Here is a 16,576-nt window from a genome sequence, read left to right as displayed (position 1 = left end):
TGTTGAACTACAGAGTTAAGCTGTGAGCAGCTCAAATAGTGCTTTCCTTTTATAGGTATGGATGAATATCAAGTAGTCTCGTTTATGGCCCTATTCAGGCATTCATTACAGAAAACTGTTCATCAAACCACATGACTCCTGTCTTTGATGAGATTAAGTTCTGTTAACCTTTACGTTCATTTTCAAGTGACTTAGTAAAATCAATAAAAACCAGCAAACTATTACTGAAAAAAAGTATGAAATGACTCAACAAGCAAGACAAAGAACAAGTAACTTTTTCACAATTGGACTTCTTTTGTTGTTTTCGGCTTATTAACAAAAATATAAGCACCTGTTCCTGCTGCCAAAGTTTACCAATGCCGGGACACCTTACACCATGTAGTCAAAATATTTTCTTTTGGCTAAATACCAACTATGTGAACGGAGCCTGTATCCTTGTCGATACAACTTCTGTGATAACACGTTTTTGACGCCTTTTAAACATGCTTATCACCAAACTCTGCCTCCTGTCGAAACCACAGGTGGCTATCGCTCAGTTTCAGGTCAGACTCGTGCGTAAACATAGCGTTGCATTGTGGGTAGTGTAGTTACTGCCCATGAGAGGCCACTCCTACACCGAGGTTCCTGTCTTAATTCAAATTTCCAGTCCCTGAATGATCCGTGCTCGAGAGGAAACCGGGTTAAAGGGCTGTAACCTGAGGAGGTGAGTTTCAAAGAAAAGGGAGTAAATTATAGTGGATTGGTCTTTTTGTAATGCCAACGCGCCGACGCAAAACTACAAACATCTCATGCTGACGGTTAGATCAAACTTTGTTTTCTTTGACACGTAGTTGATGTTTTGTTTTTTTGTCTCGATTTTGATATCAGGAAGTTGGGCTATACTATATGAATATCTAACTAATCCGTATCCACCTGCTACTGACGTGTGGCTGTTCGGCTGTGGTGAATGAAGCTGGGAGCTGAGAGGGATTGTATGTCTGAATCTGTGCTGCCAAGTGTTTCTTACTCTGTATGGATTATTATTGTGCGAGAACATTTTCGGCAGATTAAAGATGAAAATAAAATCCACAGGATTACTGTAAACACTGTTCATGTTGAGCAGTCTATAAAGAAAATGAATACAGTGTACACTCAGAGAGCCTACCGTGCAGTGTTTGGTCAGAACAGATATTTTGACTGTCAGCAATGTCACTGCACTTTTATCATGGCAAGAAGCCCTAAGAGGACCGACTACTGTGTCATAGGCTTGACAAGACCAACCTGTTTTTGTGCACTGGTGTAAGAAACCACATTATTAATGACTGACTCACTATGACAAGTCTGGAATGGGTAGTGTCATTTTACACAGACAACTGACAGACTTTAGAGTTCAGGCTTTATTCCCTGGTTTGGAACAGTTTCATGCAAGCACCGCAGAAACCCTGAGGCCCATTGAACAAAAGCTAAACATGTTTGAGACACAAAAATAACTTTACTTGCCTGACTTTTATTGTGTAGGTTGTTGTAATCTGTCACAGCATCTTAAAACCGATGTATATGCATAGATAAGTGTTCGTAAATCAATGCTTCTGCTTATTATAATATTGATTCATCATCTGGAAGTGTAAAATACCCATCCTAGTTTACACGTGTTTATAGTTTACATATTCAGATTATTTTTGTTTCACTAAGAATCCAAATCTAAAGTTAACCAGTTTATTTTGATAGATAAAGAAAAATGGCAAACGTTAAAAAATCTATAGTTGCCATTTTCTTTCTCTAACAGTTACTTACTTGTCAAAATGCTGCTGATTATTTTTTTGTTGATTAGTTTGGCATTATTTGTATTGTTTAAGGAATAACAAAGCAGGGCTATAAGAAGCAGGGTCTGGGGGCTGGATATGGCCTCCAATAAGATGCTTGTTTGGTGTTTCACTGTTTTCACCTTTAACAAATATGGATACGGAACTTCCATAAGTACATTGTGTCTGCTTGAATTATTTTGATAGTATCATAAACAGGCCCAAACTGTTGTACTATGTTCATCTTGTATTTTGTTATCCAATAACAAATTGATACACTAAAACTGATGCACACGATTAGTTTCTTATATGTATAATATATCTATTAACATTAAGAGTTATCTGTAGCTATTAATTGACAAAATATTCTATGCGTCCCCAGAGCCCCCAGTGATCTTCCTATCTGGCCCTCTTGCTCTCGTCTTTGAATAGCCCTGACGTAGAGTAAGGGATTATTTTAAGATTTTTATAGACTAGTAAAACGAAAAGTAAGAAATTAAACCATCAGCTTGAATTGTTTACAGATGAAAATATGGCAGCTGGAAGAGTTGGGTCATTCCGCCGTGTTGGGAGTCTCATGCGAAGTAAATCTGAGGGCACACTGATTGATCTGGGTGACAATGCTTCGACCAGCGACAAACTGAACGGTAAAATTCTCAATTTCCAGCCTTGGCGGCCTGTGCTCTGAATCTTAAAACTGATAATATTAATAGACATTTTAATCTTTCTCTCATTCTTCACAGGTGGTTATGTCTCAGGAATCACACAGAACTCAGAGTGGCTGCTGTTACAGCCAGAAGTCTCACATTCGTCTCGGACACAAAATCCCTTTTGGAACAAACTGTCCGGATCAAACCCTTTCTTAGATGACATTGTACACAGCAGCACAGACAAACACATTTCCAACACATCAGCTGTAAAACAAGATAATAAAAACCATCCTGACACTAGTAACGATGATGCCATCAGCACATCTTCAGATGAAGGCAACGTGGGGAACTTTTTGGATAACAGACACAAAATCAGCAACAGATCAGGGAGATGGAGGAGCGCCTCAGACATCCTGGACGATCTCGAGAGAAAGGTGCCAAAACGGGACAACAGCTTCAAACCACTGGGGCCGGTGCTGAACCCGGATTTTGAGTGGCTTAAGGATGACAGGGAGGCCTATAAGATGGCCTGGCTGAGTCACAGGCAGCTAACCCGCTCGTGCCTGGACTTAAATCTGATGAGCCAGAGCCCCGGATGGGCTCAGACCCAGGCCACGAACTTTCAAGTTATCTGCAAGATCAGCCACAGCGGCGGCTCAGTGCAGCTACCAGAGTCCGAAATTAGCATCCATATCCCCAAAGGACATGTTCCACCTGGAGAGGTCCAGGAAGTTACACTGAAAGCAATGCTAGATCCTCCTCCTGGACTCAACAACAACTACATGACAACCATGAGTCCACTTCTCGAGGTGGTCCTCAGCAGCATCAACACTAAGGAGTGTCTGTCTCTGGAGATGAAACTGTCAGGAGGGGTGAAGGAGGACACTGTAAGTCAGGTGATGACCACTGTGTTTGGACTCATGTCAAACAAAAGGGAGGGGCCTTATCTCAAAATGAAGGATTGTTACATTTACAAGAACATGATGCAAATGAAGCTCCAAGACCTCAAGACACATTTTTATGTGATTGCCGTCGCAGAGGCCTCGGTGCTGCAGGCTCCTGCTACATCCGTCTGGGATTACCTTGACCGCCAAATCACCGTCGCCCTTTATGGTCCCAGGTACATCCATCCGTCATTCAAGGTTGTGATAGTCGTCTGCTGCCATGAGGACGTTCCACCAAAGCTTCCCTTTTCAGATATCTGCAGAGGCAATAAGAACCTGCCTCCGCTTGTGCTGCAGCTTTGGGGAAAGCATTTGTTTAAACTGGACCAGCTGAGCAACCTGCATGTGGGAGTTGGCATCGCGGGCTCAATGTTTAAAATCAAACCTGAGGACAAACTGAAGGAAGTGAGGCAAAGTCAGTTGAAAATAGGGACAGTTTTGCACCTACCAGTTGCATTATCTAGTTCTGGCAATACCGAAATGACTCCTTTTAAATTAGATATACAAATCAAGGAATCAAAAACTTCAACTATTGCACATTTCCTGGTGCCTTCACCTCCTGCAGCACCCATCAGATCAGAAAAGCGAGCGCCGAGGCAGGTAGAAAGGAGGGTTGAAATGGCCCGAACTGTGCCCATTCCTGAGGAAAGTACTCCAGATTCACCCCAATTCACAGACCGACCCGTGGACCTGCACTGGTACGGTGTAGCTCTGAAGTCCGTTCTCCGTCAGCCACGTGTAGAATACCTGCTGGAGTACTTCAAGGGGGATACAGTGGCTCTCCTTTCTAGAGAGACTGTTAGGTCAGTGGGTAACTCAAAAGTAAAGGGGTGGTATATCGGCTTCCTCCGAGGGAGGACTGGTTTGGTTCACTGCAAAAACATCAAACTCATAACCAGAGACCAGGTGATGGACTTCACCGGCATTCAAATCAGCACAGAGGTTCTCTTGGACAGCATGACACTGCCCTTCAAGAAGCTCACTTACATGTACTCTGCCATCCAGACGCTGGTCACCGAACACATAACCAGCTGGAGAAGTTTTGCAGACGCTTTAGGGTACAGAAACCTGTCTCTGGACACAATCACCAGGAGGTATGCCGAAACTGAGGGCGATAAGGTGGCCTGCGTTCTGGAGAAGCTCAAGGAGGACTGCCACACTGAGAGGAACAGGAAGAAGTTCCTGCATGAACTCATGGTGGTAAGTAGAAGAAAAAAAAAAGATGCATTTTTAAATATAATGAAATCACATTATTGAAAGAACAGGGTTAGTAACTATTTAAAGGGGGTTCTTACTGTGGAAACATCCAGGACTACAACCTCACAAAGCAATGGACACAAACATGACCCTGTAAATATTCATGCCAATTTAAAAGCCTCTCTCCTCTGCCTAAGTCTCTGTATGCTTTCCATGCTTTTGTTACAGCTAATTTGTGTGCTTATTTTCATTATGAAGGGCCTGCTGAAGATGGACTCTGTGAATCTTGTAGCCCAGGTCATTCAGAACACAGTTATTCTGTCCACCGCTGTGGAGCTGGGAATTCGATGGCGGGAGTTGGCAGAAAAGACGGGAAAACTCAGCAGTGCTCAGATAGCCGGCTATGAGGCGCCACATCGAGGGAAGAGCGGTGAAGTCAGTCCCCAGGTCAGTAATACATGTACTGTTGGTGATACGGATCGTGAATTTTATTACATGTCTAATCAATATGTGCTGTTGTGTTTCAGTCGATGTGGAAGCCTGCCTATGACTTCCTGCACTCCTGGAGTCTGCGTTATGGAGACAGTTACAAGGACATGATCCAGGATCTGCACCTGGTCCTGGACAAAATGAAAAACCCGGCCACCAGACAGTGGAGGCACCTGACTGGTGCGCTCATCACGGTGAACTGCCTCGATATCTTTCGAGCCTCGATTCACCCAAAACCCTGAAACATTTACAAACTCACCCCGGCGACAGAGACAGCCTTTCTGCAAATGGAACAACAGAATGACGATTTTGGTCTTAAGTCTTAAGGTTTGAATTATCATCTTATATTGCTTTCTCTGTTGTCTGACAGCTCTTCTTGCGTGACTCGATGCTCAAGTTGTACACAACGCATTAGAAGACGTTTTTAATAAAGTTCAATCAGGAACATGCACTACCTTTCTCACAATCAGTGAGCTGTTAAGGAAAACTGTCTGTGAAAATATGATATAGCCTTCAAATACATTTTCATTTCGGTAGAACATTTCCAGTCTCATGTTTATGAGGTCAGTAATACCTGACTGACATCAGCTGTCCTGGGTATCAATTATCACATCTGGTGTATGTTGACAATTGTTTTAATCTTTTATTCCTTTATGTTTTAACAGAAAGCTAATACTACACAACACAGATTATTCTTATCATCATCAATCATATTCCCAGTACATGTGCTGTTCCTACACCTTTTCAAAGGAGCAGATTTAATTATTTTTCTTAAATTACGTTATTCAAATCAATGACTGTATTTTATCAGGATCTTTATGGCTCCATTGAATGTTTGTATCAGTGAATTTTCTACCTTTATTTCTCTAACAAACTGTAAGTAGTTCAATGGCCAGTCAGGAAAATGATGAATGTGAACATTGTTTCTAAAAAAAATCTCCAGGGTTGCAGTGCTGACAGTCCATTAATCTTTATTATCCGTTGAGGTTTGTGTGGTGAAACTGAAAATGTTCTACCAAAGTGAAATTTGACAATAGAAAAGAAATCCACTAAGGCTACAGTAACACTTAAAGGATGTTCATAAGACTGACACAACACCTGTCATGAACATGAACCACTCCTTATGAATGTGTATGACTGAGTCATTTAGTCAATTAGGTCAAATTTAATGAAAAGGTGAAACAACCGGTTAAAAACATGCAACTCTAACTTGTCCCACTGATGCTGATGTCAAAGAAAATATTCATTAAAAATAGTTAGGTTTAACAGTTAAGTTAAGGGTTAGTTGTCATCAGGAAATTGACAGGTTATGTTGCCTTGGTTAATGTCAAGCTGTCATAACACAGACATCTCAAACAAGGTTAACTTTGCTGTAAAAAAAAAAAGAACCTAAATGACTAATACTGATAAAAACAGTCATAATCTACATAAAGACTCCATGTTCATGACAGGTTTCACGTCAGTCTGTTCTCGTTAAGTGTTAACAAAGCTACATGTGTTATAAACAGGTGTTTTCTTAAATATTTGTGCTATTTTTATACTGTAATGTTTTAGATTATGCACAAAACAGGTCATTTAATAAAGTATACAATGTAATCATTACACATTCATTGCGTTATATAATGTTTTTATTATTGAATGGAAACCTCAGTTTGGTGCCATGTACAGTACGTAGCGCCTTCAGTCTGAATTTTCAGATTTAACACGTATGTGTAAATGTGTTGCATGAGATATGAATAAATATAAAATGTAACACTATTTTATTCGATCAGTTTGCCTTTCAGTATTCTTAAATACTAGCGACTGACTAGACACTCACAGTAACCGCTTATGTGGTTGATTTTGCATTTTTCCCTACAATTGTAGTAAAGATGAATCACACCATTTAAACCAGTGACTTCTCCCTGAAGTGTTTTCCATTGATTTTCTCTTGACTGTTTACTTTTCCCTACACTGTTTATTTAAGCTAGTTTCAACCGAGAGCATTGTGAGCTGGCTCTCCTTCAAACAGAGAGCACAGATTGCTGAACTGACTACTTTGGCTCACTAAAGGCACCGCAGGAAAAGTAAATCAAATTTCCAAGGTGACGGGGATTGAATGAAGTTAAAACATTTTTTTGTTGTTGTTGAAACAGAATAGGGCAATTAAGTACAACTTACGTTACAAGGAACATCTAGGACAAAATCAGTGAAATTAAATATTAACTATACATCGAATAAAAATTATTTTACAGGTCAGCGGTTTGTGGTCTGTTTTCAGTTAGTAAAATCAGGAAACTGCATCATCAACTGATTTAATATTATACATATTATACTTGTTGAAAAGAACTATAGTGGGACATTTTTTCCAAAAAAAATAAAAAATACACCTCCACATATGAAGAGCAGCAGTAAAATATGCAGGCTAAAGAATGTCCAAACTATAACTGTAACTCACCGACTCCAGAGACAAATTACACAAATACACTTTAGTTTCAAATATTGAAAAGTACAATTTAAATTTGCCACATTTATATTGGTCATATAAGACTAGAAAGCTGAAGTGCCGCTGGTCTTTGTGGAGCTCTGGTCTGTGCTCACTCCATCCTTCATTAGGAAACAGGACAATGGTTCACTGTTCTGTCATTATGGCTGAGGGTTAGCTCAGAGAGAAGATTCTCTGTCAGATTATTTACTTGATTCTCTGGTTTAAACATATGGTTTACCAAAGATAAGAAATAAAAGGAGTTATAATAAAACATCCATACTAAACATGATTCCTGTAGCTGCTAACACACTAGATAATGACCATAATGTGAAGATACTGACAGATGTTTTATTCTTATAAAATAAATGTGAGTATTTACTGTCCTTATGCACGTGTGTACGTGGGAACAATAAATGGTGTAATATACTGACAGTGTTACAGTAAAGGAAATAAAAACTGTGAGGCATGTCATTTTAAAATGGCCTCTGCCTTTCGAAGGCCTCATTTTTCAGATGCAGTGAGGTGTTAAACTTTGTGACTGATGAAATGTGACCACTTTTGTTTTGGGAGCCTTTTATAGCAGCAGTGTGAGAGCGGAGATAACAGTTTAATTATATTAATATTGTTGCCTGTTAAGAGGCTTTTCATGTTTGCAACTTCTCTGAAACTGGGACGGACAGATCTCAGTCTCATCAAAACAGGGAGTCATGAACTCATCCAGGGCTTTTCCAGACTGCTGCCGTTTCACTCAGCTCTCAGTCAACCAAGTTCCTCATTAGACATCAAAACATGAACTGTCATATTTTCATAAATGGAGAGGACCTGAACACAGCACACAGGAGGTGGAAAGAAGAAACAAAAGCGAGCTTTACTTACAAACACTGATACACTGTTACAAAAACACAGGGAGCTGGCAAAAATGCAAAAACCTGAAGTCCACAGGAAAAGTTTGGAAAGAGGGCGGGAAACCGGTGCTGTCACCTGACAAGGCAATGACAAATGACAAACAGGAGGGGAGGCAGGAGTTTATAGATACACTGGTGGGATTGAAAATTGGTGGGAAAAGACACAGAAGCAGGAAGTAAATTCACTAAAATACAGGCGTGGGGGGGGGGAGTGATTACAAAATAAAACAGGAAAACCAAACTACAAAAGTAAATCACGACATTTAACATAGTAAGTTGTCCCTGTCACTCATACTACTGCCAAATCTGAACCGACAGCAAGTCCTGCTTCTAAATTTAACATTCGAAATTAAAAAACAGCCGAATAATAAAATCCTATTTCTTAGAAGAAATATAAAGTTGAAATTGTTGTTTCTTCTCTATCCATAACTCTATTACTGCATTGCTCTTTTCAACATCAACTTTAATGATGCACAGATGATGCTGCCTGTTTTAACTTGACTGTTTCAGGTACAGTTCCGTTTTCCTTTCCTATGATGGCTCACAGCATGTTTCCTATTATCACAACTGTAATGAACTCACTATTGACACATTGCTTTTGCTGTGATGGCCCCTGGATTCATAGTTATTTTGAATATTAAATCATTCTTACTATGCAGACTTAAAAATAGTTTCAGTCTACATGGCACACCTTTTTTTTACACCGTTATACTCAAAATTCATCCTCAAACGTCACAGAGCCCGACGCTTTCAGTCCAGTAGGTGGCGCCATTGTATTGAGAGCAGGGTGGTTTCAGTGCTAGTCCTCAGCTGTTCATTTGTGTTTGGTCTGATGTAATTTCAAACAATTTATTTTTCATAAATAAATAACAATAAGGTAACCCTCTATTGCACGAAGGTTTATTTATGATAACATTTTCAGCATTAAAGAAAAGTAAAAAAATCCCTCTCCAGATATTGGTTTGTTGCCTTTGGGCATTAATGTGCTACAAGGATACTGAAAACTTTTCAGATGAATGGAACAAAGAGAAAACAATGAATGTATGTTTGAAAATATCGATTAACAAATGAGTACAAACCACAACTAACATGTTTAAACATGCCTCACGTAGCATATAAAGTGGTGGGAAAAAAGAGGCCTGTGGAATTGCAAAAATATTATGCCGTACAATAGACTTAGACTTAAACTTTAAACTTTAGACTTTCTTAATCCCATTGTGGACATTTACTTGTCACAGCAGCATAGAAACACAGTTAAGAAAAAAAAAAAAAGTGCACACAAAAGGAAAAATTACAAATACGTATACAATAAAATCATTTTTTAGAAAAAAAAAGTAAGACCAATGAATAAATACAAACACACACAAACTATATACACAAGAAAATGATGAATACAGCTTGGGATGACTAAGGGGTTGAAGTGCAGTTCGCATCACAAAGTTTACACAAGGCTTGAATGAACTCCATTAAATATGACTGTAACATTTAATATTTGCCATTAATGTGCATCTCAAAAATATTATATCTCTGTTAGTCCCCACCTACCATTGGAAAAATTGTATCTGCCTTCAACAAAAACCTTAACATGAAATAAAATACTCTAACAAATAACACACAGTAGATTTCTGCCTCAACCATGCTAGTAAATCTATGTTGTCCCTTCATTGAACAATTCCAAATGGCACATGGTTGAACCTAATTGCTGACCTCTGACATTTAAGTGCGTGTGTGGAGGGGTTAGCTTGTGTCTGCCGGTATGTGTGTTTCAGTGGCTCCAAACATGTTTGTATGGGTTGTTGTTTGAATTGGTGTTTACAGTAAGCGTGGGACATCTTCAACAGTCTTCAATTTATTGAAAAACTTTAAAATTGAGGAAATCTCACATATCAATAACAAAAAACTATGGTTTCCTTGAACTCTGCAAAAATGTGAAAGAGAAACAAATAAAGTGTGAACAATGTTGCATTATTACACTATATTGTCTATATGTTGTTTGAAAATTTGACGATAGTTGTTGTCAAAAAGTATTTGGTAGATATAAAAAGTATATTTGTGTCTTGTCAAAGGTGAACGATACAGCAGAGCTGGAAACATTTTGTATTATTTGCAAAAAAAAATTAATCGTTTTTATTTCAACTGATATCCATCTGATATATGTAAACCTGCTAGTCGTAAGAATGCTCAGAGTCCAAACAGTTTGACTCTGATTTCTGAAGCAACAGCCACAGGAGCCATCCACAAATCACTGTTATGAACAGAAGCATTCCTCTGTCCTCCAGGGTATATAAGGCTTCGTTTGGTTTGCCTCCGTGATATATGTAGAGGGCAAGAAGTCATTTAGCTTTCAATTTATTAGCCTGGTGATTTATGCATGCTGCAAAGGTAGTGGTGGTGTCCCCCCCCCCCCCCCCCCCCCCCACACACACACACACACTGCATCACCCACCGTCTTCCACCTTCCACCACTTTCAGATTCGACTATAATAATTTGGTAATAGATGATGTGAAAGAGGAGAAAGTTCAGCAATTAGAAAAAGTCCGAAAAAAAACACGAGTTTACAGTTTCTGTGGCTGCACATCATTTATCACTGGTGTTTTAGTCACTCAGTGAAGGATTAAATGCTGTGACCACAGCAACCAGCACCATAGTTGCACTACATATATTAAGAGAAGGAAACACGACCACAACACCAACAGTTAAATTCTGGCTGAAAGTCAGGATTGTATTGACTCGATTTAGGTTTAACAGTAATATAAGGTACAAATCAGCTGTCTGCACTGAAACAGCTTCTTTCTTTTTTTTTTAAACTGAACTTTTGGATCAATTAAATTTAAACAAACAATGTCCAAAATTTAAAAAAAAAAAATTCGGGATCCAGATTGTTGAAATAAATTCTGGATTCTGGTTGATTTTCTTCCTGTTTGAAAATCCCAATCACCAAAAATTTTGAGAGAGTTGTAGTTCTGCGTACCTGTAAAGGTTTGTAGTTTCCAGTTTTAGCAGAAAAATGTTATGAAGTGTCGATTGTTGCCCACAGATCAATGCCTTTCTTCTGACTAACAGCCTGTTTGGAGACTCTTCCCATGACCACCAGTGGGAAGGAGGAAGCTCTATAACCAAATGACTCATAGAGAAGAAAAAAACAACAACCTGAAGTGTTTGGCAGCGTTCAGAGCAGCTTTGTGAGTAATCACCTCATCCACATCCTTGGACACCTCGCTTTGCTCTCACTCTCACTTTTTCCATCAACTAACCTCACACAAACCGAGTTTCGTCATGGCAGAACATTGCGATAAAGATTAAGGAAAATTAGAAGACACAAATAAGCCCGGCATGTTTTCCTAAACAGTCGCATCTGCACCTAAGATCACAACAAAGTCCTTGATTTACCGAGGTTACATTGCCTTCAGTGGAATGATGGCAGAGAGTTTCTCCAGTTCCCCCGTGTTAGTACAGATTTATTTGTGTTGATGTGATCACATGCTATCTCGCAGTAAGATGTTTCATCAGGTGTACCATGATAGTGTGGAGGAGGTGCAAAGAGTGCGTCTGCTGACAGGTCTAATGTACCAACCATGACACTCCCAGTCCGTCAATAATCTAAAAACCAGATGGAGGAGAGCTGAAAAGGAGACATGGGAATGTGCAGGACTGCAGCACAACATTTAGATAATGAGCACTTCACTACTAAAACTCTGGCAATGTTTTTTATTTCTTAAAAGGGGCACCATTATTACGACATAAGCTCTAATAAGGATCCAATCAAATCTGAAGTTGTTCTCTTTAGTAACTGTCATTATCCACTCTTAGATTATGTATAGTATTACCCTAAATGCTTTAAGAGTACCAGTGGTGGTAATTTACTTAATTAAATTAATGAGCACTTTTATTCATGTAAATGTCGTGCATTTAAAATCACGAGTACAGAAGCATTATCTGCAAAATGTACTTCAAATCAAAAGAACTTCTTCAGCAGGAAAATGGTTCCTATTATTAGATCATTAATAATTATGGGAAAAAGGAGCAGTGATATTTTATTGTTACAGCTGGTTGCTGTTTTTCTGAACTCAAATGTATATTTAAATCTGAAAAGATCGGATTACAATTTGGTGTAACCGCTAACTACTAACATTAATCAATCTATCAAACTTTGCTTGTGTTGCACCTTTAGGTTATTGCAATTCTGAGTGCACCTGATATATGACAAGGATTGTAATCGTGAAAGTAACAATAGCCATTAAATGAATATGTTGGAGCAGAAATATAATAAACTAGAATTATACAGTGGCAAAAAGTATCTCAACATTGCACTTAGCTGCTTTCTACCACTGTAGAGTTCCCAACATCACCACAAGCACTGCCGCTTGTATTATAGACTCATTCCCTGCTCTTACTTTAAGAATTTTCAGCAGATGGTGAGAGCAGCCATAAGCTGCAGGTGCCTACACTTCACAACAAGCAGTAATGTCTTTGACAGACTCAACCACTCAGTGTTAGGATACAGCTCAGACAGTCCACCTTCACTCTGCCATGACAGCTCTGTTGGTCATCTACTGTGGAGAAAAGAGCCAATATGTGACGAACGAAACGAAAGTCTGGTCTGAAAACGTCACATCTTGAGAAGAGCTCGGTGGCCGTGATTGCACAACTTCCACATTAATGTTAAAGTAAACAACATAGTGAGACCGAAAAAACAAAACATAAAATCTACAGTCAGCTGAGATAAGGGAGGGGGCGATAAATCCATCAAAGGAGAGTGTCTTCTCGGCTAATTTCTGTCAACTGAGGGGGAGAACAAGCAGGGCTGAAGGGTTCCCATTCCAAAAACAACATAGCTGGAGAGGTAGCCTATTGTGTCCTGACAGATTGGTCTGACTGAAGAAGGAGGAGGAGGAGGTCGCCTCTAACTGACACACTGGGAGGAGCAGAGGTGAGCAGAAATCTGGGGGAGATGGGAACACAGCTGCGGTTCGGAGGAGAGAGTTGGTGTTGGTACTACCTCAGTCTTTGAATTTATTTGTGGTATATGGGTTGAAAAAGGGATCCTGATAAAGAGATTGTGGAAAGGGTAAATACCTCTCTATCTCTCTATCTCTCTCTCTATCTATCTATCTATCTATCTATCTATCTATCTATCTATCTATCTATCTATCTATCTATCTATCTATCTATCTATCTATCTATCTATCTATCTATCTATCTATCTATCTATCTATCTATCTATCTATCTATCTATCTATCTATCTATCTATCTATCTATCTATCTATCTATCTATCTATCTATCTATCTATCTATCTATCTATCTGTCTATCTGACATGATCCTTCACACTCCTCCTCTGTTGTTTTTGGCAGTGGATGGGAGTCTCTTCTGTCCTGATCACTCCCCAGGTACTTCACCCCACCCCCACACCTCTGCCCATCATCCCTCTGTACACTACTCATCCTCATGTGCAGCTGGAGCACTCTGTTTGACCTCCCCGCTCCTCATAGAGTCCTTATTAACAGGGGCTGTGGTGGGAGTTCTCGCAGCACGTGTGGTTTGAGCAAAGAACCACACTGGACTACTGACATTATGCTCATCACTTACATAAGTCTATGTGACATGGCATGCATACTCTGCTTTCCAGCCTGCGCTCTGCCTGGGTTATTTCACTGGGCTGTGAGCCACGGATAAAGATAAAGACAGTGCTGTTGCATTTCAGTTTTTTTCTGCTATTATTTCATAATATTGAGAGCATGAGTGATAGCATTCCAGCCAAAGGTGGTCTTTGCCAAGTCAGTTATGCTCAGGATGATAATAAAAGAAGAACCATCAAAGCTCTTATAAAAATACTCAGTCCATTCCACCCTTATTTACTGTAAGACCTTTACAAGAAGGAAAAGGTTAAAAACCCCACTAAGAGTTGCCTGTGTTGCTGTATTATGTGTGAATTGTCTCACATTGTTTATTTGAATACATGTAATTTAAAATCAGGATTTTTTTTTTTTTTTAATTTTTTTTTTTTAATTTTTTTTTTATTATGAACACAAATTCAACTGAGGATTTGTAACCTTTTTGGACTCTTTCATCACCATAAAATAGGTCCAATAAAAACTGTTGACAGCGAGGTCTGTGGATTATCGAGGGTAATTGGAGCATTGTTTCTGGAAAGACATGCTGCTGTTGCGTTTCATGAATGTTATTTTTCAATGTTATGATCACCACAAATGGAATTCCACTGAAACAGGGTGGCGACAGATTTCACAGAAACAGATACCTCAAACTTAAGTGCATGAAACCAAAATTCCTTGTGTGGTTATCTCCCACCAAGTGTTTCTGTTATTTGGCTGAAATAACCTTTAAACACTGCTCATAAACAATACTGTATTTGCAGCAATGATCTCCACTGTGTTCACCAACTTTTCCCATCTAACATGCCGTTTAGTGTAGGAAGACTTCCTTCTACATCTCTGCAGTATATTTGGTATCAAAACAAATAACCCTGTTCTGTTAGTTTAATTTATATTTTGTTATTCAAAACATATAAAATTATTAATTCATTCATTTATGTTGTTTTGTTGTTGTTTTTTTTTTACCAAAAGTGTATATATAAATGGATTGAATTAAATAGGTGGCACATTATAAATATAAAAAAAAAAAATCCTACTGAAGATTAACCTAAAATGTACAGTTGCAGGAATCTAAATTGTAAAATCACAAAGGAACCTTCCAGCATGCACCTGAACAACAGATTCATCAACACAAATTTCATTGTATTGTTGCAGCATTGTTATTGGGGTTTACGTTGTGCTCTACAGGGCTCCCACTTGGCCACACTCCGTTTATGATAAGGAGTTGTTATCATGAATAAAATGGTGATATTGTGTGCACAATTAGTGAAATGCTGCCAAATTTAGAAGCATAAAATAAACTGACCCAAGTTTAGGATCCTGGGATTGGAACCTTTCTTGTATTGCATAATAAATGCTTGAATATTACAGTGCTCTTGTTTACAGTGGTGAGTCTCAGCTTGATCCTGAATAGAGCTCACTCTAAACACTGTCTTTAGTGGTGAAAGTTATGACTCACTTTACTGATTCGAACTCAGTTTATTTCAAAGTTTCAAATTCACTGACTGTACTGTATATTTAGTCTGTTAATTTTTCCCCTGGCTAAGTGGTCACACAAATGTTCAATAGTATATCTGTGTTTACATCAGCAGTGATCACATCACCCTTCAAATGTACTTATGTACAATGGTGGGGAACACATTGGTGTTCTTACACCGACTGTGACGGAAGTGATCTCTGTCACCAGTGAGGGAAGCACCACTGCTAAAAACGACTTATTAGTTCACTGACAATGGGGAATCAGTGATGTCAGTTCACTTTGACAATTTGATGGTAAAGATTTGTTTGTATGTGTAGTGAACACCTCAAATTAGATTAATTCAATTTGGTTGGTTCAATCTCAACATATTTCCTTTCATTTTCAAAGTCAAGACAATTTTTTTCATTGTAAAATTCACATCACTCTACCTTCAATAACATCAATAAAGTGAATACATTATTACGAACCTCTTAGTGTGACACAATGTAATTCAAAGCACCACAAACTTTAAAACATTATCATAAATGTTTGCATCATTGTAGGGTTATTGTGATAAACTACATAAATTGTATCTGGGAGTATGTAATAAACTGGGAACCATCTACACAGACACAGTATTTCTAAACTCAGCTGCACCTGTCAAACTCTTATAGTCCAGGCAAAGGATGATAAAGCTACTGTAAGTCTGTGAACAGATATTTTCATTGCATGGGTCAGTGCTCTGGTCTCCGTGCTACGGTAGCCTGGCTGAATGTGTGTGTGGTCTGCTGGGTGGCAGCGTGCTTTAAAATAAACAGAGGCGATGGCTCAGGAGCACTGAGGTAAAAGTTTTAGCCGAGGCAAGAGCACAAAATATATGACACTGTATTCATCTTACGGTCCTCTTTGACAAAAAAAATTAGGATATACCCATTAAATGCAGAAATCCATGAAACCCTAAGCTTATTTTTCCTCTGTATTGACTATATATTGTGTTGTTGTTTTGTAAGTAAAGTTTGGCCAATGAAACTCTTCCTCAAACCCTTGGAGGAGGGTTTCTGTTTGTCTAGT

The 16,576-nt window shown here is 38.9% G+C and overlaps 1 protein-coding gene across 2 annotated transcripts; it reads left to right on the top strand.

Annotated features, from left to right (window-relative positions):
- Positions 1-668: 668 nt before the first annotated feature.
- macc1 (MET transcriptional regulator MACC1) lies at positions 669-7,287 on the top strand. 2 transcript variants are annotated; one of them, XM_069139644.1, is made up of 5 exons: positions 669-703; positions 2,306-2,428; positions 2,525-4,575; positions 4,831-5,019; positions 5,100-7,287. In XM_069139644.1, exons 2-5 carry the CDS (start codon positions 2,314-2,316, stop codon positions 5,301-5,303), a joined length of 2,559 nt encoding a protein of 852 aa, XP_068995745.1. In that variant the 5' UTR covers positions 669-703; positions 2,306-2,313; the 3' UTR covers positions 5,304-7,287. The 2 variants fall into 2 exon arrangements, with proteins under 2 accessions (XP_068995745.1, XP_068995753.1); XM_069139652.1 differs by lacking the exon at positions 669-703 and adding an exon at positions 727-797.
- Positions 7,288-16,576: the final 9,289 nt, after the last annotated feature.

This window comes from Embiotoca jacksoni, unplaced genomic scaffold (genome assembly GCF_022577435.1).
Source record: "Embiotoca jacksoni isolate LCO1_2020_lvr unplaced genomic scaffold, fEmbJac1.0.p SCAF_11, whole genome shotgun sequence".
Classification (NCBI taxonomy): Eukaryota; Metazoa; Chordata; class Actinopteri; family Embiotocidae; genus Embiotoca; species Embiotoca jacksoni.
Note: the sequence above shows the minus strand (reverse complement) of the source record. Positions and strands in the feature narration are given on the sequence as shown.